Here is a 26,356-nt window from a genome sequence, read left to right as displayed (position 1 = left end):
CCAGTGAATTTAACAATATATTCTGGAAATATACATCTAAACCTACATTTCAGATGCTTTCAAACCAAAGTAACGTTACTCTTGTCATTCAACGTAATGACACAGCTAATGAAATGTGACTTCTGTTCAGGCAGGGTACTTTGTAATGCGCATTTCATGATGAAAAGATTTTACACAGAAGGCCTTGTGGTGTTTGGTGATCTTAAGCAGAAATTCTTGAATATGTACACAGTACGAAAAGGCAGCAGCCACTTCCAAAGACGGCCAGTTTTCACATAAAGAAACGTTCGCAAGAGGGAAAGGGGGCAGCAGACACTCCCCCTTTACTTGCCTATTTGTGCTAAACAGGAAAGGCCCAATTCTAATTCTTCCTATAGCTATTGCTGCAGTGATATACTATATAAGGCAAACAGTGGAAGATTCCCTCCATCCCTAGAAGCTCAATTCAAGTTACCAAACTTTTCTTTTCTTTTCGTTTCTCTCGCAAATCCTCCACGTTTTCTCCCAAAGGGAACAACCAAATACGCAACTCTACTCACATGCTTTTCCTTTTCCTTTGCTAGAGTCATCTTACCACTTTAGCAGTTTGAGTGTCATAGGAGGAGGCTCTTAATAAAAAGCTAAGAAATTAAGTGGGAAGTGATGGATCTAACCTGCCCCCGGCACATTCAGAGTCCCACCAGCTGCTCATCTCCTTTTCTGCTCATGGACCTGCCTCTTTGCTCTCAGACAAGGAGATCCCTAGGATCCACTGGTCCCTCAGTTGGCTTTCCCCAGAACTTAGGATTCCTCCCTAACTTAGAAGTCAAATGAATACAAATAAAAAATATATTTCAAAGGACCCATAATACATCACAGGTGCACTACAAGTGCACACCTCCAGAGCGTTACAAATTGCAGACCCAGGCGTCGTGCGCCTCTATGAAGTGCCAGAGCTACTGATGCAGATGCACCCTAGCCAATCACTGCCATAGCCACTGGACTTGGATTGGGCCTGATGCCAGCTGGCTGGGAGAGCAGCTTGGGATCCAGCAGATCCTAGGCCAGCTCCATCCCACCCTGTCCTCGTGAGGTCCCCTTTGGGGGAGCTGATGCTGTGTTCTGCCGGCAGGGATACCACAAGAGCACTGAAGGAGAAGGTCTGAGTCACTGGTGAGGCTCAACTGGCAGAAACAAGCTGAGGGGTTCCTCCACTCAGTCCGAACCCGATTCCTAGCCCAGCAGTAGCGTTTCATAATCAAAATATAAAATAGCCATTTGGTATAGATATTTTTTTCCTTTTATCATTTTTACACAATAATTGCTTTCTCATATTTTAAATATGTGTGCCTCTTCTTATTATGTTTAGCTCAGAACCATAAATGTGTTTCATAGTGCAAACTCCATGTTGGGGTGCATGGTGACTTATTCATGCCTTAAGTTCATAGTAGCAATGTGTGTATATCCCCCAACCTAAATCAAGGTGAATACTAAAAAAATAGGGAAATAAAAGATATTGACAATAGAGAATGAATCAAATGTTTATTCCTTTAATTCCAGATTATTTTGAGGTAGGTATCTGTTAAATAAATAAAATAAATAAAAATAATAGAATTGCCTACCATTTTATAGGGGTTCTACTTTGTGGATAATTATAGCTTAAGTCAATGTTGTACCAAGATTTTGGCGTCGCTAAACATTTTGATTGTTTAATACTTTGCTTTGTCAAGGGTATGCTAACAGCTTTCTCATGTGTGTAAAATATTTTAGTAATCCCTCAGGATCTAGCTTATCTGATGCAGATTGCACTGCAAGACCTCACAAAACATTCATGAAAGGAAAGCATGACCCATTTCTTAATCTTTTCCAGGCATCTTCCCAACTACTGGAACAACAATAAAATAAATATTTACATTTTTTATTTTACTCAGGTTTCATAGGCTACTCAACCTTTTCGGTCTTTTATAGTTCAGTATGGGGTACGGTAAAGGCAGGCCAGAATTATTTGGGTTGTTTGCACAAGATACCTTCAGTAAAAATATTTGCTTAAATAATTATTTAGTGTAGAAATAATAAATTGGCCGTCCTATTGATATGACAAGGTGCAAGATAGGTATGAAATGGTGTGATAAGATTTTGCAGTTTTCGCTATAGCTGCCAGAACAGCTGCTGAATTTGGAATAATACGGCTTGAAAGAACAAACTAACATTTTATTTAAATATGTTTGTGATTAGTCTTAACAGGAAAGGAATGCTGTCTAGTGATCACAGCAGGGATCGGAATCATGAGAGGAGAGGTTCACTCCTGGCTTTGATGGCACGTAGCCTTGCACACAAAAAATACTAGCATGTTTCCCTGTTTCATGACCTCTACAAAAAAGATACAAGTTCTGGGTATGAACTTGTTTTCACTGCTGCTTTTAACTGCTGCCTTTTATTGTGATAGGCCTTAGTTCAGCATTTCCCAAAGTACTTCCCCCATGGACCACTTGAAAATTGCCAAGGATCTTGGCAGACCCCTTCTTCTGCATACTGTAGCAATTGTAATGTGCTATGCTAGATGCTGTATAATTTTATTCTATTTTATTTGGCTTCTTGTATTTATTTTATATTGTGTTTTGTTGCATTCCATAGAATTCACAGTGTAATGCAATGAAATATAATGTGAGAATTAAAGGAAGCAATAAAAATACAATTTAAAAAAATCATTATGACTATTCAATGCGATGGATGTGCCGCTCCCCAACTTCAACCTCTGATCTACAGACCACCTAAATGAAGCTTGTGGACCACTGTGGTCCACAGACCAGAGTCTGGGAACCCTGCTTTGGTTGGTTTTATTGTACTGGGAAATTGCCGTGGGATACATTTTGACTAGAAAGCGGAAGAGACATTTTCTAAATAAATAAAATTAAAATGAACACGTAAAGTATTTATAGACAAGTATTGTGAAATCTAATGTCAAGTCAGAAATGTAGGGAACGAGGTCCAATACCCTCACTGAAGTACTTCAAAGATGGATGTTAGATTTATAACTACTGTGGATTGCCATTGATTATTAATTATTATCATTATTAAATTTATTACCTGCCCTTCACCAGCAGGTGCCAGGGCACATTACAACAATAACTAACTAACTAACTAACTAACTAACTAACTAACTAACTAACTAACAGGAATAGGAATAGAGTGGTTGTCCATTGTCCTCACTGTTGTTTATTATGACATTGGAAATATTGCTTCAGAATATGAGAAACAGGGAAATCAAAGGTATTGGGGTGGGACGTAGCGACTATAAATTAAGGGCATTTGCTGCTGATGTGCTGTTGATATTAGAACAACCTTTGGAGAGCGTTCCCAAAGCCTTAGAAGAAATTAACAGGTTTGGAGAAGTGGCGGGTTTCAAAATACATTCAGATTAAACCAAAATGTTGGTTAAAAGCATGGATGAGCAGCGGAAATATTTTTTAGAAAGGATGTCTGGTTTAAAAATAGGTTAAAAAGTTAAGTATTTGGGAATTTGACTGACAGTAAGAAATCTTAACCTTTTTGAAAATAATTATATTAAATTGTGGAAAGAGGTTAAGAAAGAGTTGGAGATATGGGGGAGAATGAAACTCTCCCTGTTAGGTAGAATCTCAGCCATTAAAATGAATTTACTGCCTAGAATGCTGTTTTTATTCCAATCAATTCCAATTGTAAACAATTTAAGCTGCTTCAAAGAATGGAAAAATATATTTCTAAATTTATCTGGCAGGGAGGAAAGCCAAGAAATAAATATACAATTATGATAGATACAAAAGAAAGAGGAGCTTTGCTCTGCCAGATTTGCAAATGTATTGTGAGACAGCCTGTTTGTGTTGGTTAAAAGAATGGATTGTATTGGACAATGTAGAAATCTTAGGGGGTCATGACTTAAAATTTGGTTGGCATCCATGTCTCTGGTATGGGAAGGCTAAAATCTATAAGAGTTGTATGAACCACATTATTAGGAAGAATTTGAATAGAGTTTGGGAGAAATATAAAAAATCTGCTGGAAATAAAAACACCTTTATGGCTATCTCCCATTGAAGCAATTACAATTAAGAGAGATAATATGGACAGACAATGGGTGACTTACAGGGAATTGCTGAATTTTACGGGGGGGGGACGGGACCCAAACTGAAATCAATGGAAAGCTTAAGAAGTCAAGTTAATGACTGTTTGCAATATCACCAGTTACACGAAATATTAGATAGAAAAAATGGATTTCTGGAGCAAAGCTCACAATTTGAAAAAGAACTCTTACAAAATAAGGATAAACTTTTGCCTAAAATGTATTATTTTCTACTAGAATGGGAAACAAAGGACGAGCTTGTTAAGTAATCTTATGGGGTCATTCAAATGTATTCAAATAAGCGTAGGATCTCCCAATTTAGTTGCTCACATTTCCCCTTAGTGACAGGCACAGTAGAGAATGCACAGAGGCTTACCCCTGAGCAATGTCTAAACAGGACCACAGTATGATTTATTTTTTCTGTAGAAGCAATTCTTATGACTCTTCTTCATTAAGGAGAGGTTCAATTTTTATTATTATTATCTAAAACTGTGATTTGCTATTACTTATTGTGATAACCATATAATGGTGAGACCGTTCAGATGTTCTCCATGTGTAGAAGCTATGCATGGATAACGGGACAGTGTGACTGTCTTGCTAGCCCCACCTGGCACTGGCCCTGCCCTCTGGACATCCATGAATAGGCATCCTAAGAATCAGGAAACTGCATACGCTCGGCCAACTAAAAATGGCTGCTAACACTGAGAAGTTGATGCTTCCCCTCCCCACAATATTCCCAGAAGAATGTAGCACCATGACATAATATGCTTCTGCAGTGGCACTATGGGTTTGCATACCTCCAGAGAGCCCAGGAAGTGCCAAATCTGTTTTAAAATATGCTTTATAAGCTGAGGGAACGAGAAGGGGAGAGCGGAACCTCTGCCGCTGGCTTTGTAAGTCTCCTCCACAAGGTTTAAAGACACTGTCCACTGAAAATGTACTGTTTCTTTCCGCCCCCTAAAAATGTGCCTGGAAATATTCATTCAGGACTTGATTATTCACCGTAGGCAAAGTGTTTCTAAAACATAATGCTATTAGACTAAGAGAGTGTTACTTCTTACAAATTATATGTTCCAGGCATTGTAGAGTCATTTTGTAATTTATGTACCATACTGCAATTAACAATGATTGCTGAAACTAGAGCTGTCAGCTGCTTCCCCCACCCCGAAAAATCTTCCTACCGATATGACACCAGAAGATTGCTGTTATTTACTTCCTGACATTCCATTTGCCCAGACTCTATAGTCTTCTGCAGAGAAATTCAGAAAACACTGCATAGATGTACTTGTTTACCATTTCGCTGGCCAATTTATTGTAGGATCAGTTGACCCCACTGCATAGTTCCTCAAAGTCAGCATTCTGCTACCAACAGGGGCAAGTGGATGCCTAAAGGCACTCATTGGGAAGGCAAGGAGACTGCCTTCATAGAATTTTATAGAGTTGGAAGGAACCCAAGGGTCATCTAGTCCAATCCCCTGCAACATTCTGCTGTTGAATGTTCCCAGCATCTTGTATTTAGAGAAATACTGCTTCTGTACACCTGTAATTTCCTTTCGTAGAGGCCAGCTAGCATCTCTGTTTGGGGACGGCCACTTGCTTGATTACTTTCAGAATGGAATCTCATGCAAACAGGGTAGCAGGAGATTTCCTCACTTTAGAATCAGCGACTTAACATTTTCACATCTAGCTCATATCTGTTGTCACTGAAATACTGTCCAAAGCAATCACCATTAGATAGATAGATGATAGATAGATAGATAGATGATAGATAGATAAATACAGTGGTACCTTGGGTTACATACTCTTCAGGTTACATACGCTTCAGGTTACAGACTCCGCTAACCCAGAAATAGTACCTCGGGTTAAGAACTTTGCTGCAGGATGAGAACAGAAATCGCGTGGCGGCAGTAACGAGAGGCCCCAATAGCTAAAGTGGTACCTTAGGTTAAGAACAGTTTCAGGTTAAGAATGGACATCCAGAATGAATTAAGTATTTAACCCGAGGTACCACTGTGTGTGTGTGTGTGTGCGCGCGCGCGCGCACGCGTGTGTATATATATATATGGAGCTTAGACAGAATTTCTGCTTAGTTCCCAATTAAAAACAAAAGCTCATTTAAAATAAAAGGCTTCAGCATCGCTGCAGCCAGTCTGTTGCCTGATCAAAAACATTTGCTTATATTAAGAACTGCTTGCTTGGAAAAACTCATACTTCCAGGCATTCAGCTGTGTTATTACATTTATAAACCTTAAGGCGGTATCACTTCCTTCTCTTTAAAGCAGCACAGTAATTTAAGAAAGTGGTTATGCTTATCTTCTGCCAGTCAAGCACTTTGTGCATTAACAAAATATAATTTTTCCCTTCGGCAGATGGGCGTGTGTGATGTACTTCACATATGTCAATATTAGTAGTCCTCCCCAGTAGGTGATGGAGCTACTTTATTTAGCAGGGTGCATGACTGGAAGTAAAAAGGGGGGGAAACCCATTTACACTTTAATGAGTAGCGACAATGCAGCATGTCAAAGTCATGTACTCATTGCACTTTAGGAATCAGCATTATACAATTTTGCACAGGAAAACCACATTAAAGTACCACTCTTAAAGGAAATCTAGCATACCATAAAGGTTGCAAAAATACTCCTTGTATGAATGCCTAGTGGCATTTTGTACAGGAAGGTCCAATCAAGGTGAAAAGAAGCAGATCACCTGATGGTTTGTTAGTGCAGAGATAATATATGTATCTATGACAGTCTCTTTCATTAGCTTTTCAACTTGTCAAACAATAAATGCAACCTTTGACCTCGTGTATGTCTTGAATAAAGCTTGAGAAGTCTGAAATATCTCACTGATAGAACACCTTGATCGATATTTTGGCTAACTTTTTAAACTTTCAATTAAATTACATAATTAAATATGAAGGAAGGAACTTTGACAAATGCTGCATTGTAAAGAAAATACAGTGCAGTAATTGTTCGCTAAAACACTGTTGGTTAAAGTGGGCAATTGGATATATTGAACAAAAAACAGAAGCCACATTTTATAGCTGTCAATTTTGGGCTTTTCTTTAAAGCAACAGTGAAATGCCTTGTATATTGTCCTGATTTCTAGGTCCTTAATGTTCCAAAGCACTATTCCCGGGGCTGTTTTGACTAATTATAGAAATAATTACCTACTTTGAAAGTACATTTATAGGTCACTTCCTAGAAAAAAAAGAGGGAAGGAAATTCCTTATTTTAGGGCAAAAGTGCACAAAAAAGAATACGTTGTGCGCATGTCTGTGTAGTCTAAACCTTTTCTTTTAAGCATTTCTAAATCACTTAATAGATAAAAATCCTAGCTTTGTACAGAAATACAATAAATAAAACCCAGTAAAACAGTGTTATAAAAACAGATAAAAAGAGGAATTCAGTAATAACAAGTTCAATCTTAAATTGACAAGGCAGATGACTGGATATTTGTTGGATTTTAACGAATTATTCCTTCAAACTAAACTTCAAAAATTGCCAAGAACTGTGAAAGCATTTAGCTGTCGCCTTATTCACTGCTGTGCTTTTTAGCCCAAACAGAGTAGTAAAAATGAACACTCCTCTTTATACAAAACTAGAATCCCTTGCACTTAAGAGTACATAACTAAACATCTCTGTTCAGTTCAATGGACCTTTACTACCAGATAAGTGTATATATGATTGCATCCTGCTTTGAAGTGTCTGTTTTAAAATATGATTTAAATTAAGCTGCAGCCATTTAACAAATAATTGCCAATTAATTCAGTACTAGCAATAGTCTATTGAAGTTATTAGTCTAAATCCAAAGAACTGGATCCCAAGGGTACTTTAAACTTCAAATTTTTGTCTCTTGAATTGCAGTCCTCCATGCTACATTGTCACCAACTGGGATGTTCCGGGGGGGGGGCGGTCTGCCCTGGATGCCATTCCAAAGGAGGGCTGACAAAATGCTGACCCCTGATCGGCAGCACCTCCCAGGGTGCGTGCCACGCCCCCTCGGACGCACGCCAGTTGTTCCACCTCTGTCACCAATAGGGATCCCCTCCCCCCGCGCCCAAGGCTCTTGGCCCTGTAGGAGTAGGAAGAATTTCCATTCCAATTTTGGTGGGGGACTGAAGCCTTTTCCCTTCTTGCAGTAAGCATCTGGCTCCCTAAACACTGCTACGCATACATCTATTTTGGATCCAACTTGACTTTGAGATTGGGTGTGGTGTGGTAAGTAAAATTCCAATGGTGCACCCAGCCACAAGTAATTTTCTGGAAGATGACCAATAATATGATAATAACTTCTGCATTCGTATAGTATTGTTTAATTCCCAAAGTACAACACATAGCATCACATCGTAAACTAGGCCAAAATCATTATACCCATATAGGGATTGAGGACTAAAGCAAATGAGCGCATGGCTAAAATGAGGTTTGAACTGGGGATTTTCTGGTGCACAACTCATATTTGTAGCCATACACTTTCACCATTTTAAACGCAACGTAAGAGTTGCAATGCATTTAGGCATGCTTTAAGCCTATTGAAATTCATGAGCATAAATGGACTTTGATTATGTTTGCAGTATTTTAAGAATGGTTATCGCTAGAACAGAAACATTCATAGTTCTATATAGGAATGACAACTACACCTCTTGGCACTTTTACATGTGCTTCTCCTTGCATGTGCTCTGTGCCATGTAATGGCATTTACACATCTCTGATAGGTGCATATTTGCAACAGTTTCTTCCAGTCAGCAGTTTGCTAGATATTGGACAGGACTTTAGCAGCAGCAGCACAAATCACTCTGTGTACCTTTAAAATTGGCTGAAGCTGATGTTATCAGTACTAGTATCATGACATAGTATCACACTTGAGATATTTTAATAGAATCAGCCTATTCTATTGCAGTGAGAGGAGTTTATCTTCCCAGAGATATACGTATGCATGTAAATTAAGGTTACCAGATGTCCCCGTTTCCTGGGGACAGTCCCCAGATTTACACATCAGTCCCCTGACAAAATCCATCCCCATCAACTGAAGTTGAAAAGTGTCCCCGGATTCATTGAAAAAAATCTGGTAACCTCAATGTAAATGTATATGGGTGTGGGGGTTTTTGGTTTGTGTGCTAAACACAAACACACATATACACACACATACTCTCTTTCTGCCATAAGCTAACAAGATGGGAAATTAAATTCTAACCTAAGATCACAGTGCAAATGAAACAATACAAATACTATTCATTGTATTATCCTTATATACGATATAAAGATATCGTATATTGTATATAAGGATAATACAATGAATAGTACAATCCTATTGTACTACTGTAATTTATTTCACTGATAATTAAGGTACCCCTGCCTGAAGGCCAGTCGTGTCCGACTCTAGGGTTGTGCACCCATCTCACTTAAGAGGCCGGGGGCCAGCGCTGTCTGGAGACACTTCCGGGTCACGTGGCCAGCGTGATGAAGCTGCTCTGGCGAGCCTGCACCAGCTCAGCACACGGAAACGCCGTTTACCTTCCCGCTAGAAAGCGGTACCTATTTATCTACTTGCACTTTAGGGGTGCTTTCGAACTGCTAGGTGGGCAGGAGCTGGGACCGAACGACGGGAGCTCACCCCGCCACGGGGATTCGAACCGCCGACCATGCGATCGGCAAGCCCTAGGCGCTGAGGATTTACCTACAGCGCCACCCGCGTCCCTTTCACTGATAATTACTCCCTAGTTAAATGTACACAGGAGAGAAGCCTAAACAGAGCAACAACAAATCAACATCAACAAAATGAAAAGCTGCAGAGGAAGGGTAATAAATATTTTCTGAAACTTTTTAAAAACATAAATTGAGCAGGCTTGTTGGATCTTGCTGGTGAGAGAATACAGTAGCACAGAGTGATCCTCAAAAAAGCCCTATTCTTGGTAGACTACAATCCCATAGCAGATAGTGATGGCACCTGATTTTTAACGCCATAATGAAATTAAGTATCAGATGGGGAAAATATATTAAACTTCATTCAAAAATTATTAAAACAATAGGAAACTTTATCTGCCTTCTATATGATAGACTATTTGGTACAGTAGATGTGCTGCAGATGTAGCAACCATAACTTCATTTACAACGTATCTTAGGTTATTTTTTCATAAAGGATATTAATTTAAGCAAATCAATGCTTTACATGTACAAGAAGCAACTACCAAAATGCAGAACTGTTTGGGACCTTTCAGTGAACTCAGGTTCTTACAAACAGCAGTAACTCTTTAGGAAATACAGGGAGTTAAATGTTCTGGTGGACCACATTCCTCCAAAGGAACAGCACATTACACTGAGTATTCTTGGACACCTGCACACATGCCAATTCAGTGAGTCAAAGCTGACTCATACATTACCAAACTTTCTATTTCCTCTTACACCTATCCACTTTTACTTGGTTTCCATCCAATTTTCAGGATTGGCAAGTCTCATTAGCTTATGAAAACTTATGAAACCATAATCAGAAATACAGTTAGGGAACCAAATTAATTTATCTGTTTTTATAAGAAGGATTTTATTTCCCTCTATCCCTAACAGATTATGAATTAATTTCTATTTGTTTTTGTGTGGTCTAGGAAAGCACATGAAAAGTGTGCTTCTCTACACAGTTGGGTCTAATGAAAAAATTCCTTATGGATCCTTTATAACTTTTTCACATTGAACTTAATGCAACTGTGATACTTCAGTTGGTAGAAATCTCAGGGTCATAGGTTGAAGCCTTACATTGGGAGAAAGTTTCCCGTGCTGTAGGGATTGGCCTAGATGACTTCATGATCCCATCCAACTCTTCAAGTCTATGATTCTTTGAATATTCACACTAAGTGATTACTGCTATGAGCAATTTTGCTTAATGATAGTATGTCTTGTGTTGATGACACTGTTGTCGTCATTTAAAAGGTACAAAAAGAATATGCATTCTCAAAATCTACTGTTTGGTTCCCCTCAACCCAATGTTTTAAAACAATTGATTAAACTCAAGTGCATGCCATTAAAACTTGCTAAAAATCTTGCTGTACAGACTGACATCCACCGCTTAACACCAATATCCTTGCCGTGTCTTTGGGAATCTTGCATAGGCCTCCCCAAGCAATTACAAACAGGTGTACTGGGTTTTGGAGCACCATCATCTTCAAAAACATACATGCTGCTTGAAATGATGTTGTGCTTTCATTGTGGGCCTAAATAATAGAGATCCTGCCACAGATCCTTTTATGTTGCCATCCACTTGTCTTGGGAGACCATAGAGGAGTGTGCCTTGGGGAGCGAAGTCGAACCATTGGAAAATTACAGTGTATGCTGTGGCTGTGGAGACCGAAACAGGAGAGGCACGTCCCCTTACATAGTAACAAGTAATGTTACTTTTCCTCCAAGAAGGGTGCTTTTTCCTTTCGTAAAAATAATTCTGACAAACAAGTAGCTGAAACATACCTTTGAAAGATCTCTGAAGTTTCCTGGCAAGGTTAGATCCAACTCCTCCGATTCATAATTTGTTAATACCCATGGAAATACAGGGTATTGGTTTAGATCATTATATGTACGTCCTGAAAATGGTGGAGGGAAAAGTGGAAGATATGGAATGGTTATTAAACAGGACAACTGAACAACTGAGAAAAAACAGAATACACCAATCAAAGATTTTTCTTCACATCCGTGTAATATCACATTCTGAATTTCACCTATTTTGAGAAAAATAGCTACACAAAACAATGGGTCAGTGTGTCTGGACTAGATGACCCTCAGAATCCCTTCCAACTCTACAATTCCGTGATTCTATGAAAATTATAGCATAAGCAGGCTACCATTTACATGTATTTTATTTGCACGCAAGTTATTTTCATGCAGAATAAACATGTGTTGGGGGGACGTAGAATCACAGTGGCACACACAATATACATGTGTAAACTTTCTCTCCTCAAGCAGGAATCCTGACCCTGGGGTACCTGGTTGTGCAAAGAAAGAACCTACACACAAACAAATTATATACATGTAAGCCCTGTGCAAAAGATCCAATGGACACGTGGAGATCAGAATGAGACCACTCCCTCCTCCCTCAACAGCCATTCACTCTACCCTGTTTGGTCACTTGCAAAGGACTTGAATGCAAATCTCAGATGCAACACCCTAAGACCTGTGAGCATTTCCAAGCTTAATGCAGCTCACAACCCCTGTTTTGCAGCCTGTCATGTATATTAGACACACACACACCCTTTTCTCAATCCTAGGGAGGCATAAAATCAGACCTTTCCTTTCCAAGGTAAGCTTAACGAATTGCAGGTTATACAACCTTGCATTCTTTAGCAACACCTCACACATTTAGGCAATGCAAACGTTTTAGCACTCTTGATATGATGTAGTTCAAATGTGCTGGCTGGATCAACCTGCAATAAACTCTGCCATCAGAAGAAAGAGTTGGAGAGCCCATGTTCAGGACCAGCACGCAGACAACGGAATCTGCACAGCTTACTCTGTGTGTGCATCTGTTGGGGGAAAGGAACTTGCTTCCCTTACTCTGTGAGTATCAGGCATTGCAGTTGCCTGCTGCACAGCACTAAGCCAACCAGGAGAGGCTTAAAAAGGAATTTGTTTTTTCCCCATGCAGTCCTTAGTTGTTTGTACATAAGACTTTTCATAGATGTATTCCTTATCCAAATAATGAATTGCAGAAATGCGAGCCTCTATTGGTGTATGTCTTACCTTTACTGAAGGAGCAGATTTTCCTTCAACTAGGCTTATAGAGATTAATGTTAAAGGCTGAATATTAAATATTGCAAGCCTATGACACTAATCTACTTGAACAATAAAAACTGAGGCACAGAAAATGAGATCTCAGAAATACTGGAATATGTTTCTTCATTAAAAATAACTTTTTAATTAAACCATCCAATTTAATGTTTTTATATGGCACTTCAGTCTTGAAGGTAAAGTGATGTAGAGACAGCTGACAAAGAAATTATAACTGCAATTCCTTGGTGAAAATGTTAATGACAGCAAAATATTGTTTAATTAGATGATTGCAGCATCTGGATTAACACTCTTTAAAAGCGATGTTCCTGTGCTTGTCTACTTCTTCACACTTTACAGACATTTTGTCATCTCTAGGTCATTAGGAAAGAATTTTTAATGGTTTTTCTAGATGCAAGCAGTTCAAGTTACATCTAATTAGATGACAATAATAAGCCCAACACATGCAGTAGCTAAATATATACATAATTAACCAGTGAGGGCTTGTACATCACAGAGTAAAAAAGTGGAAAATGCTAAATGGAGAGGGAAGAAGTAGGGCTGAATTCGTTACCTGAATATGTCAATTTTCTACTAACATGATAAAAATACTTTCCATCCGAAATAAAGAGAATATTGCTCACCCTTTTTAGTGTATGATTTTCAGCTAACTATATGTGTGAATATTCATTTTTACTAATTAGAGCTTTAACATTTTATATGTTTTAGTTAAGAAATACTTTCCACTTCTTATAGAATATCATTTACAACCAAGTCTGCATGCTCTTCTTTCTCATTCACTATTTTCTGTTTTGATATATGAGGTATATTATTTTTTATTTTATCTATATCTATATCTGAAGCATGATTAATCTGCTACCTAAAAACAGATGCAAGTATTGCAGTGAGACATAATTCTGGCTGCTAGACTGAACCACCTGACTCTTCCATCTTTTCCAGTGGAAGGATGTTTTATTAATATTATAGTAATTAAAGTGAGAGTGTACTGCTTCCAGTTCTGTTCTTTTTAATTGCTTATTACATATAGCATCTTTCATTTTCTAGTGAGAAAAGTGGTTCTGAATCAGTAAAAGTAGTGATTTCTCCTCCTCCTCTCTATAAATCAGGGGATTCCTGAGAATTGTGCAGAGTCAGAATTTTATAAATAATTCTGACTCTGCTCAATTCTCAAGAATTCCCAGTCAGGAAGTCCTACGTCTACAAAATGAAGACAAAAGCCAGGGGCAGGCAGAGTATAAAACTTAGACTGACTGATAAGTAGCAGAGTGCCATGTTTACCTTTGGAAAAAGAAAAAGAAACCACACAGCGCTGTAAACATGATGAAATATGTCCAGTGACAAGAGGGGCAGAGAAGAGGTGAAGACCTTGGGAGCAGAACGAAGTAGAGAGAAAGCAACTGGGTATGCTTGTCAAAAGAAGAGACAACCATTTTGACTGCAAACTACAGATACAGTTATGGAAGCGATGAGATGTTCGCCTTACTTTTATAGCAACTTCCTTGCTGGTTTGTTATTATTATTTTATTAGTGAATAGATTTTGCAGTTCTTTGATTGATTTAGAGCATTATTTTAAAATGGATGAGATTAGTATATGAGGAACGTCTGCAAATCCGTTAAGATTAACTAGAGTGCAATCCTATTCTTATTTAGGCAGAAGCAAGCCCACAATGGGGCTTACTCCCAGTTAAATATGTATAGGATTGCAGCCTAAGTCCCTCTAAACTCAGTGGCACTTACTTCTGAGTAGACATATACAGGATTACACTGTATGTAATCTCCTAAAGCTCTAATCTGTAAATGTATTATTATATTCCTATTCTGCTTTGTGAACAGATTAAGAAAGACTCATGTAGTGAATCTCATTTATGCATCAATAACTTCTATTGAGCTCACTGAATACAGATTTAGATCTGGTCCCTAACCATTATTACCATGCATGACAGCTATGTTACTTACTCCTTTATCATCAAAACTTTATTTGATGAGGACTGTAACTGCATCAAGCAAGGTGCTTATCTCCCTCAAACAAATGGATAGGCAAAAGGAAGGAAGAACGACTAGCTAGCAGTAAATGTAACACATTTTTGTTTTTAAAGGTATCCACAGAAAATCCAGAATCCATGTCAAGCTAGTTAGCTTAATGTGTATGGGTAAACTGGTGGAAAGCATGAATGAAGGAAAATATCAATCATATAGAAAAACAAGTTTTGCATAAGATGAAAAAACAAGGTTTCTGCATATACAAGTTCAATCTCTCTCTGTTTAGAGTTCTTTGAGAATGTTAAGCATGTGGATAGGAGTGTATACTAGAGATGGATGGTTTAGCCTATTTCATGTGTTTATTCATAAATTTGTTTGGTCCAATTTCTGCATTAATCTGTGAATTTTTAAAATTTAAATAGCTGTATGAAAATTCATATATACCTACATATTTTGTCTCAATGCACTCATTTCCAAATGTATTTGATCCTAAAATACATACTTTTAAATTGATGTCGGTGTGTGTCTTCATTCAAAAACTGTATCATTAAATTGAGAGGTGTAAAATCTGAAGAATTGCATTCTGATCTGTATATAATTCTAAGAGGTGCAAATTGGGTTAGTTCACTTAAATATACAAACCAACCAAAATTATCCTCCATTCCTAATGTTTACTTGGATTTTCAAAAAGCTTTCAACAAAGTCCCTCTCCAAGGCACTTAAGTAAACGAAGCAGTCATGGGATAAAAGGGCAGGTCTTCTTAGACATCAGTAATTGGTTAAAGAACAGTAAGCAAAGATTTAAGATGCAATGGACAATTCTCACAGTGGAGGGATGTAGGAAGAAGTGTGGTCCCCAAGGACCAGCGTTTTTAACTTGTTTGTAAGTGGCATAGAGGAGGCGGAGTCAACCTTTTTGGGCCCATGGGCCCATTTGCAAACCAGATAATCTATTGTGGCCACCACAACCTATTATATTGCCTACAATATAATGCATCTTTCAAGGTTATTTTCAGAAGGGGGAGGGGACTGTTGGGCACCAGGAAACAACCCCTGTCCTAGAGCTAGGATGAGCAAGAGGGCAATTCAGTGCAAGTGTAAACTGATGCACAATGGTGCAAAAAATCCTAATTTCACATATACACTGATGGATTCTGAGCTGATGGTGATTGGTCAGGAAAAGATTATGAACAGCTCAATGAAAACACTGTGTATGACAACTGTGGAAATGGCAAATTCCATAATAGGGACGAATTAAGAAAGGGACTGAAAACTTGCTAATAGCACAATATCTGTATAAAAATATTTAATGCAACATATTTGGACTACTGTGAACAATTTTGTTTGCCAGATCTCAGAAACGATATTACAGAACTGAAAACGGCAACCAATTCTGATGAGAGGAATGAAGCAACTCCTTTATGCAGAAACTGCTGGGGCTTTTTAGTTGGGGGGGGGGGGGGAGAGAGAGAACGAGACAAGAAAGGAGTAAAAATTATGCATGATGTGCAGAAAGCGAATAAAGAGACTATTGATAGGGTCATCCAATGGGCAATTCGGACAGAAAAAGTAAGTACTTCTTCACAAAGAACTTAATAAATGTATTAAATTTGCTATGGCAATGGCCATCAACTTAGATGGTTTTAAAGGGGTACTGGACAAATTCATGGAGGATAAAGTCTTCAATGGCTACTAGCAACAATAACTATATACTGCCTCCAGGGCTGGAGTCACTATGCCTCTGAATGCCAGTTGCTGGGAAGAACTATGGGAGAGGGCTATTGTCTTAAGATCTTCAGCTTATGCGCTTCCAACAGAAACATGGTTGGTCACTCTGGGAACAGAATGCTGGATGAGATGGGCCTCTGGTCTACTCCAACAGGGCTCTTACGCCTTTATGGCTAAGGCAACGCAGTGGGTTCAATGAAAGATGACCCAAGATGTCTCTGTTCATTTATTTAGGCAAGGGAAAACTCGAAAATGAAATGGTTGCTGCTAAGTGAGTTCTTACATCTCAAAGCAGGTGGAAAGGAGACAAAAAAATCTTGATAAAGGGAAATCTACAATAATACTAGGCTACCAAATGGGATAGCTATCAGGATTCTTGAGCTAATTTATGTGAATTTTTTTGAGCACTCTAAGTGCTATATAAATGCTAGATATTATCATTAAAGTATTTATAGCATACTAGCTTAAGAAAGTTAATGTCATTGCATAATGATCCACTATTATGGTAGGTTATTCTAACATCTAAAATTCATTAAATGGGATTTATGGCTCTACATAGTACTGAATTATTACTGTAATAAATCCCATGCTGCAGACTAACAAATTAATCATACTGAGTCATTTTCAAAGTGAAATGTATCTGGTCTGCATGGTTTTGCCTGGCCCAGGCCTAAGCATGACTTACTAACCATATATTTATAGAATATGATACAAAATAAATACCAACATGTTTGCACATTTTTCATATGTGTGTGTGTGTGTGTGTGTATTCCTTTGGCTCCTACCTAAGGCTCATGGACATTCAGCTGAATTTCATTCCACCTGAGAAAATTTACCTATGGCAAGATTTGTATTATTTTTGGATGCTGTGATGTTGATATATTAATGGTACAACAACACCATGCTGTTGTATGTTAACAGTAAATCCTTGTATATCATTTTATATTTCAAGCCAGCATGCATTAATTAGTTTCAAGTGCTAGTCAGACCCACCTCTCATTAAGTCATGTAGAAAGGTTTTGAATCGTGGGCCTAATTTTAAAGATCAGTTCTCATGCATTCCAGTTCAAGGTGCTAAAAAAGGGAAGATGCCGCAATTTAATCATAACACCACCTAGGTGACATCTGTACTAGGCAGGATACTACTGTTATTTTGCTGTCTAGTTGCTGTTGCTAAGAATGACGAAGTAGCGAAATTACATTTTCCCATTATTATTTCCAGACACACACTGGCAATGGTTTGTTGACTCTAATAAAGCTTCAGACAAAGCTGTCAGCAGAGGAAATGGCAGAAGGAGAGCAAAGAACAACCACCACCACAATAAATAAATTTGAAGTCTGGGTGATAGGTTGTGCATTTTTCGATAAAATTTAATGTGAGTTTTTCAGAATCTATCATACAGCCACAGCTAAATTCCAGATAGATAAGTGTATTCTATCAAGTCACGGTGCTCAAGAAGTTGACAAACATAAACATATTATGAAGGATTAAAGAGACAAAGACTTACCTGCTATAGTATTGAGAAACATCAAATACTCAAAGTTTGAAATCTCCCTTCGTTGCCAACGCTGAGTCATATTGGAAGATTTATACAGTTGACGGGGAGTGGCCAGAGAAATTCGTCTAGGAATTAAATTTAAAGAACACATTCTAATAGTTGTTTCTATATTGCAAACTTACTAGCATTTTATAACTCAGAATTATGTATTCTTTTTCACACCATTGTTGAAAAAGACTTAGTTGTTATTAGAACATATAGAATACATGTTAACAGGAACACTAGATGTAAAGACTGGATTCACAATCCAATCCAATATAATTATAGTAGTACTTTCATGAATCTTTTAAAATTTAATTGAACTTGTATGAGAGTAGCTGCACAGAACTGCAATCAGACAATGGACTGGATGAGTGCCAACAAACTGAAGCTCAATCCAGGTAAAGCTGAGGCACTGCTAGTGGGTGGTTCACGACACTAGTTTACCTGCTTTTGATGGGGTTATACTCCATTTGAAGGGGTGGGTATGTGGTTTGGGGGATACTTCTGCATCCATTGCTGTCACTTGGGGCTCAGGTGGCCTCAGTGGTACAGAATGCCTTCCATCAGCTGCACCCCTATCTGGACAAGGATAGCCTGTGCCGTCTGTGCTCTGGTAATTCTAGGCTAGATTATTGCAACATGCTATATGTAGGGTTGCCTGTCAAGATAGTTCAGAAACTTGAGTTGGTGCAGAATTTGGCAGCCAGGTAGCTCACGGGGGCAAGATGGTTTGAGCATATTTCACCGATCCTAGCCCAACTGTATTGGGTGCCAATTAGTTACTGCACACAGTTCAAAGGGCTGGTATTAAATGTTTCAGGATCACAATACTTCAAAAACCATCTTTCTCCATATGAACCTACTTGGATCATCGTCTGAGGCCCTTCTTTGTGTGCCTCCTTTAAGAGAGGTCTGGATTGTGACAACAGGAGAATGGGTCTTTTCTGTGATAACTTCCTACTTATGGAATGCTCTCTGCAGCGAAGCTTACCTGGCACATTCATATATTTAGGGGCAGGATAAAACATTTCTCTTTTACCAGGCCTTTGGCTGTATGGCCTTTAAATGGTTTTTTGGGGGGGGGGGAAGCTTACTGGTTTTTATTGTTCTTGTTTTTATTGTGTATTTTGTGTTCTCATTTTCTATTTTTATGTTGTGATCTTCGGATGAAGGGTGGTATACAAATTTAAATAAATAATAGTAGTAGTTCCTGCTTAAAATCTCACTTGTACCGTGAATTCACTCAGTGGTCTTAAGCAAGCCCCTCTCTTTCAGCTTTATTGGTCTCATCTGCTGGATGGGGATCATATTAACTCACCTTATAGACTTATTACAAGGACTGTTATATATTTGGTGTAAAAGAACTATACTCGCAGAAATCATATATGCAGTATAATTAACTTTGTATGATACAGAATGGTGGAGTAGAAAAATTTGTTCCACTCACATTTTGGAAATGTTGGAATATTTTATTTCACTCACAGTATTAGTACAATCTACTTATTTTTAGGCATTACTTGGATCCTTTAAGGGCTTTTATTTTTGGATGCTACCTTCTGATTTGACAGAATATGATGCAAAACAAATCTCTTCTGATAGCTTCCTACTGGTAAGATAGCTGAAGAAATTCATGGAGTGTGAATTACTGTGGCAGAGTTAAATAAATTATGCACAGTAAATTGGTTCCATGCCCTTATGTTTCAAATAAGGTAGGAAGGACACACTACTGTGGTGTTTTCTAAATCTGCCCAGCTTTGATCAAGTCACATTACCTTTTGGATATACTACCGCAAATGTGTATATGGAAATGTTACTTTTGTTTATTGGAAAACAGCAACATCTCAACAGACCAAGGAAACAATATTCCCTAAGCACTTGTGTGTCAGCATGACTAGTAAGCATTTCAGTAGGAGATGGGAGAGCGTTGGTTGGTGAACTGTGTCCTATGAGGCTGGGAGTTAACAAAATCTTCTAAATAACCAGTATCCCTACCATTGTGAGCATCTTTATCATGTTCATGACATTTTAAACATAAGTAAAATCCTTGCATACATTTTCTGTGCTGTTAGCATTAAACGCCAGTGAACAGGCACCCCTACATAAAAATCTAATTTCTACACAAAGGGATAGAGAGTCTCTGACTTGTAACAGTAGAGTAGGCAACATTTTTTAAAAATCAAAACAGTGAAAGATCCACACACTATTTAAACAATAATTTTCCTGTAAGTGGAACAGACTAAAATACAAAGATGGTGAAGGTGGAATTTTCTAATTATACTTAAAAAAGAATGTATATTATAAGTAACTTAGGCTGCAATTGTAAGCATACTTTCCTGTGAGTCGCCAACGAAGTCAGTGGGACGGAATAAACATTTATAGAATTGCACTGTTAAAAACTAATCTGTTAATTCCATCTTGATGACGATTCCAGAACACCTGGCAGTAACCTGTTTAACAATTATGATTCCTGTCTGAACAGGAAGCGATCTGAGAGTGAATGGACATGACACCCACAAATGATTTTACTTGAAAGTAATGCAATGTTTCCGTGACTATGATCACTGACGCATGATAGATGCTCCACATAATCGAGCTTTCATGCATTGTCATCACATGACAATCTTGTGTGAATCTACTCTGAAGTTACCACAAAAGAAAACAGGAAATAAGATATATCATGATACCTAGCTTGTGGCAAGCCATAGCTGGTTCCTACTCCAACACGAGGTAAGCTGTACACAACCTTTTTGACTGTTGCTTGGTCAGGAAAATTGAACATTACGGAAGCTGTTGGACAACCAGAATTGAGATGTTAGGAACTGACTATTGTGCAAACAGATGCTTCTGTGTACAACACCTCATGATATCTCACAAAAAACATTACATTTATTTATAAGTAAAAGTATTACTATACAGCCCACTCACATACAATATCAAGGTGCCGCAATAAATAAAATATAATAAAATGATGCAAAATAGTCACAAGAATGACTTGCTCATAATCATAATCATAAGCAACTGAATAGGTCTGTTGGCATAAAGAGTCTTCAAGAGACGTCTAAAGATTAACAGTGACGCCTGGTGTTATGCTAATAAATAAATAAATAAATAAATAAATAAATAAATAAATGCATATTTTAATAAATCTATATGATAGTGTATATTTATTTATTAAACTATTTTTAGCCCAGCTAAAAATCCCAGGGTGCAAGTAATATTTTACACATAGTATAAAATAACAGTTACACTACTGTACATAAGATCACAACCAATCAGCAAATCTCATCAAACTGGGAGGCCCAATATCAACTACAGTTTGCATGACCCAAAGGCCTGCATAAACAGGCAGCTCTTAACTTGGTGGCAAAAGAAGACCACTGATGGTGTCAGCTGAATCTCTGAGGGGAGAGTGTTATGCAGCTGGGACTCCACAGCCATGAAGCCATCTCTTTCATCTCCAAATTGATATATAGTTACCAAAGAAGGGAGGTAAGAAAAGGTCATTGGCTGTAACTTTATCCTTCTATGAAACCAAGGCACTTTAAAGGACCCTTCTCAGATTCCTACATAGAAAGGTAGGCAGATCTTTACTGTGGATCAAGGTCCTATCCTGCAGAAAACCATACTCCGGAAGAAAGGTGCACATTCACCTGATCACTCCTGTAGCACACTGAGCAGAATGCTCATTGGTTACTTTAAAAATTCACCAGAACTGCTGTTTGTTCATACCAATTACATTGCTTTAATATTGTGGTGATTAACACTGCTTTTTACATCTAAAATACATACTTGGATCCTTTGAAAAGTGACACTTGTTTTACATAATTGCTTATTTGGGCGTAAAAGTTAATTCCTGAAGTGTTATTTCCTGGTATACATATACACCACCCATTCTATAACACAATGGACAGACAATTTTCTCCTCTGATTTATAACTAATAGCCTCCATATTTTGGACTCAGTTGCGGGGGAACACATTATCAGCTTTGTATTAAAAAAGAACATTCCAGTAATTTCAGTGATGTTTGCAGATCATTTCCAGGAGAATTCACTGTGCTCAAATGAAGGGTTAATTGTTATGTTTATTTTTTCGCAATACACAGATTTTATGCTACCAACAAATTCATCAGATGGCAAAGTTACACTCTTAGCTGTTTAAGATTCATTATATTTTGAAGTCTAATAATTTTAAAGCATTATATTGATGTTTAAATAATTAGTGTGAGCACATAAGAAGGGCCTGCTGGATCAGGCCAGTGGACCATCTAGTCTAGCAACCTGTTCTCACAGTGGTCAATTATACACCTATGGGAAACCCAAAAGCCATTACCTGAGAGAAACAGCACTCTACCCCCTTGCAAGTCTCAGTATCTGGTATTCAGGGGCATACTGCCTCTGACAGCCAAGTAGAACATAGCCATTGTTCTACTCATAGCTGTTGATAAAGCATATCATGTGGCATATCAGAGACATATCAGGTAGGATCCGAATTTCACCTTCTATGGATGGAAAAGCTCCTTCCCATAGCCAATATTTGCTAACAAATAAAAACAAAATTACTTTGATAACCTGAAGTCAATCACATTTGTTGTTAATATTTCGTTCATGAACTGCACCAAATATTTGATCTAAAAACTGAGTAAAATTCAGAATATGAGCCATCCCACTACAGCATCTGGGGCTCAGTGAAGCCTCCTCTTTCCCACAGTACCATGCATTGGCATGTATGGATCATTACTTCTGCCTGGAAACAAAAAGTGAGAAACAAAATATCACTTCTGGATGCACATTTTCAGATATGGTAGGTTCTGTTAGTTTTTAAACAGATGTACAAATACTTTATTCAAAACATGCAGTGAACATACTTCTGTTTGCCATGAACACCTCCAAGGCTGTATTCTGAAGAAGGTAACGTCTTGAGAAAACAGCTCGAATTTCGCTGAACATCCATTTTCCATGAAGGCCTTCTGTATAAGCAAGAACCTACAAAAGAAAAAGAAAACTTTTTGACTTGCGATTTTGGTGCTACTAATAAAAACCGACTTATGCTTAAGTATTATTATTTTCCTGTATCTTGAAGAATTCTTTTTATGTGATATGATGCCATCCCCCCCCCCCCCCCGTTTGCTGGGCAATGTCACACTTTAAAAAGATCACCTCCTGCCAAATCTGGCGACCCTATGAATCATCAGCCACCTATTCTAAGGGAACTGAGATGAAAGAAAACCCCTGAGAAAATCCTGTTACTGAAGGAAATGCTGGTCAAATGAAAGCAAAGGGAAGTTCAGAGAAAGCAAAATTGTCTCAAGTTATTTGTCAGTGAAGTAACCAACCAGAATTTTTTTACTGGGTTACAGTTCTCCAAAAGGTATCATGCCTCTATTAATGAGAAAGCAGACAAGAGGAAAATACAGAAATGCAACATGTGGACAAATATTTCAGTTCCGCACTTTGACAACGACAATGGCAATAGCAGGAAATTTTTATCATAGCAACATGCTGGTTTTTAAGATGACCACAAGCTAGAAGCAGATACCTGAAAGCAAAAATTTTTGTTACTACCAAAAGACTTGACAATAGTATTATCACCACCTTTTAAGCTTCTTTTTTAGCCTTCCACTTTTGGGAACTGATTAATGACCTGATTTGATTTCTAAGGCTGCAATTCTAAGTACGGTATATCACCTAGGAAGTGAATGTCAATGACCTCTGTGGAACTTACTTCGGAGTAAATATACTGCACATTTGGGTTAAATGTATGGCTGTCCACATCTAATGAATATTTGGATAGAGTTACATTCTTATTTAAAGTCTGTTTTAGAAAGCAAACTTCCATGAATGATTTATTTATTTATTTTTGGTTCTCTGTCATGGAATGAATTACGGTAATAATTCTAGTTGGCTAAAAAGCAAAGAAAAAAAGTGCACAGTTTAGATGCACAGGTTTAAAGAACAGTGGGACTACAAGGACACTTTATTTGAGTCGGTGCATAGGTATGATCCCATCAGTTATTGCTCATATACTATAGCTATCCATGAATCATGTTGTAGAACATACCTTGTACTAAAGACTCCAAGTAATTAAGAATTTGCTAGGTGTGTTCTAATGATTAATTTTATTCACTATTTGATCAATGCAGCTTACTCCAGAACGAACTTTACCAGCTAAACATCGAATCAGTAGATCATGCAAGGCCTTTGTCTATCAGATTAAGGAGATTTTTAGCATCAAATGTCTTCTTCTGTGTACATAATTACACACGTATCAAGTCACCTTACAATATACCTTGATAGACATTTAGTTTTCTTTGATATATGATACTAAATACCATAAACCTTTATGCAAAATGTGAGGTAATCTAAAACAATAACTCCTCAATTTATACCAGTTTCTGTATAGGGTATTTTTTGTTAATGCTAAGCATTCAATGTCCTAGAAGAAATTAGAGACATCAGATTTAAGATGCTAAAAATGTATATCTAGGATCATATGATACTCTGTATGTCGCAGAACCTGCAGCCAGATACCCTTTAATGTTCACCTGGTTGCTATACATAAGCACCAAAATTTAGAGTTATGCTAGAATTGGACCTTTCTTAACATGTATTGTTGTCCACACAAGTTAATGGAACATATTTAAAATCTGTGGAGAAATAAACTAGAAATATTAATAATAAAGAAACCTTAGAATACAAACAATGAAAAATCCTGAGAATACAAACAGGGACATATATTCTCTCTCTCTCTATGAAACTGTGTGAAATACCTATTTATCTGTCATAAAGTGAAACATTCACATGAAAGGAAAACAAGTAGGTAGAATGTGACAGTATGCATAAATATACATGGGCAAACCATATTCATTTGTTTAAGTCAGGGAAACAATATATATTTATGTTTCTTTATGCAAGGGGAAAAGTTTAGCTTGGAGGTAAAATCATACATTACATAGCAGCTCAGGATCTGATTGTCTTACTTCGGGTCTGGATGAAATTCCCCATAGGTCAGATTTATAGGGACTCTTGCTTTTGTTTTCTGCTCTCTCCAGCATGCTATGGCAGAATTCAGCCCATGGACTGTTTTCTTCTTATAGTCATATTTGGAGAAGATATTGTAGGTCACCAAGTTCAAATTTCTGCTTGATGCAAGAAATCCAGCCTTTGGTTGAATGACAAGGAGAGCCTATTTCTCCCCATGCTAATTAATTGCATAGTTAAACTCATCTTACTACTCTGAAATTTTCTCTAATGCTGAATCAAAATCTACTCTCCTGTAACTTAAATTCATTATATCTACTCCTCTGGGGCAGCATAGGACAAGACTTCTTCCACGTAAGAAACCTTCACATCTTTGAAAACTGCTATTACATTCCTCCAGTCCTTGGTCTTCTCCAGGGTAAACATACCCAGTTCCTTTAAACTTTCCACATTGGGCTCCCCCGTTAAGCCTACCCTAAAATGGATAGTCTCATGCAGTCTCTGCAGAAGACTCCCAAGAAGACACTCCTACTGGTGCAATGATCAAGTACGTAATCTGGGAGTATTCCTTGATTCAACCATGTCACTGGATGCCCAACTAGCCTCAGTGGCAAGGAGTGTCTTTTTCCAGCCAAGGCTTTACAAGTCATGCCCAGGCTGAAACCCATGGAGAAGGCTGTTGCTTAATTTGAGCGCAAATAGCACCTTCATTTTAGTGGTAATTTTTATTGTACTGCTATTGCTGTTGGAATATAATTTTATTCTCCAGAATGCTGCCACAAGAGGGCACAGCAAACTTCAAACCTCAATAACTGAAGGAGGAGCCAGAAACACCCCCCAATGAATTATAACCTTATACTAATTTACACAGTTTATGTGCATGCACTTGTCTTCATGAACGCAGACATCCCAACCCAGGTGCTAAGCTATAACAGTTCTGTAGCCAAAAGAAGGTGACAGAAAACGTGATGGAGGTATCAGCATGCTTGGGGGAGCTCCAAGGTTTGCGGAAGAAGGGAAAAAATCTAGTGGACTATCAGCTCCTCCCTATAAGTGGCATAGGTGGATTGAGAATGCTGAAAGGTTGGGTGGGGGAAAACTGAAAATCATGAGGTAGGGGAAATACAGTGGAAAGTCTTCGGTGGTTTGAATCCCCACAATAGGGTGAGCTCCCATTGTTCCGTCCTAGCTCCTGCCCACCTAGCAGTTCAAAAGCACGTCAAAGTGCAAGTAAATAAATAGGTACCACTCCGGTGGGAAGGTAAACGGCGTTTCCGTGCACTGCTCT

At 38.0% G+C, this 26,356-nt stretch overlaps 1 protein-coding gene across 6 annotated transcripts in view; it reads right to left on the bottom strand.

The window, feature by feature from the left end:
* The window catches only part of NBEA (neurobeachin), a 359,299-nt gene that overhangs the window by 66,110 nt on the left and 266,833 nt on the right, over positions 1-26,356 (bottom strand). For all 6 annotated transcript variants that reach the window (XM_053386038.1, XM_053386039.1, XM_053386041.1 and 3 more), the window contains 4 exons: positions 22,956-23,073; positions 20,775-20,877; positions 18,058-18,173; positions 11,527-11,639 (listed from right to left, as the gene is read on the bottom strand). In XM_053386038.1, the coding sequence (XP_053242013.1) occupies positions 11,527-11,639; positions 18,058-18,173; positions 20,775-20,877; positions 22,956-23,073 (450 nt within the window). The remainder of the gene's footprint in view (positions 1-11,526; positions 11,640-18,057; positions 18,174-20,774; positions 20,878-22,955; positions 23,074-26,356) is intronic.

Source organism: Podarcis raffonei, chromosome 4 (genome assembly GCF_027172205.1).
Source record: "Podarcis raffonei isolate rPodRaf1 chromosome 4, rPodRaf1.pri, whole genome shotgun sequence".
NCBI classification, from domain to species: Eukaryota; Metazoa; Chordata; class Lepidosauria; order Squamata; family Lacertidae; genus Podarcis; species Podarcis raffonei.
Note: the sequence above shows the minus strand (reverse complement) of the source record. Positions and strands in the feature narration are given on the sequence as shown.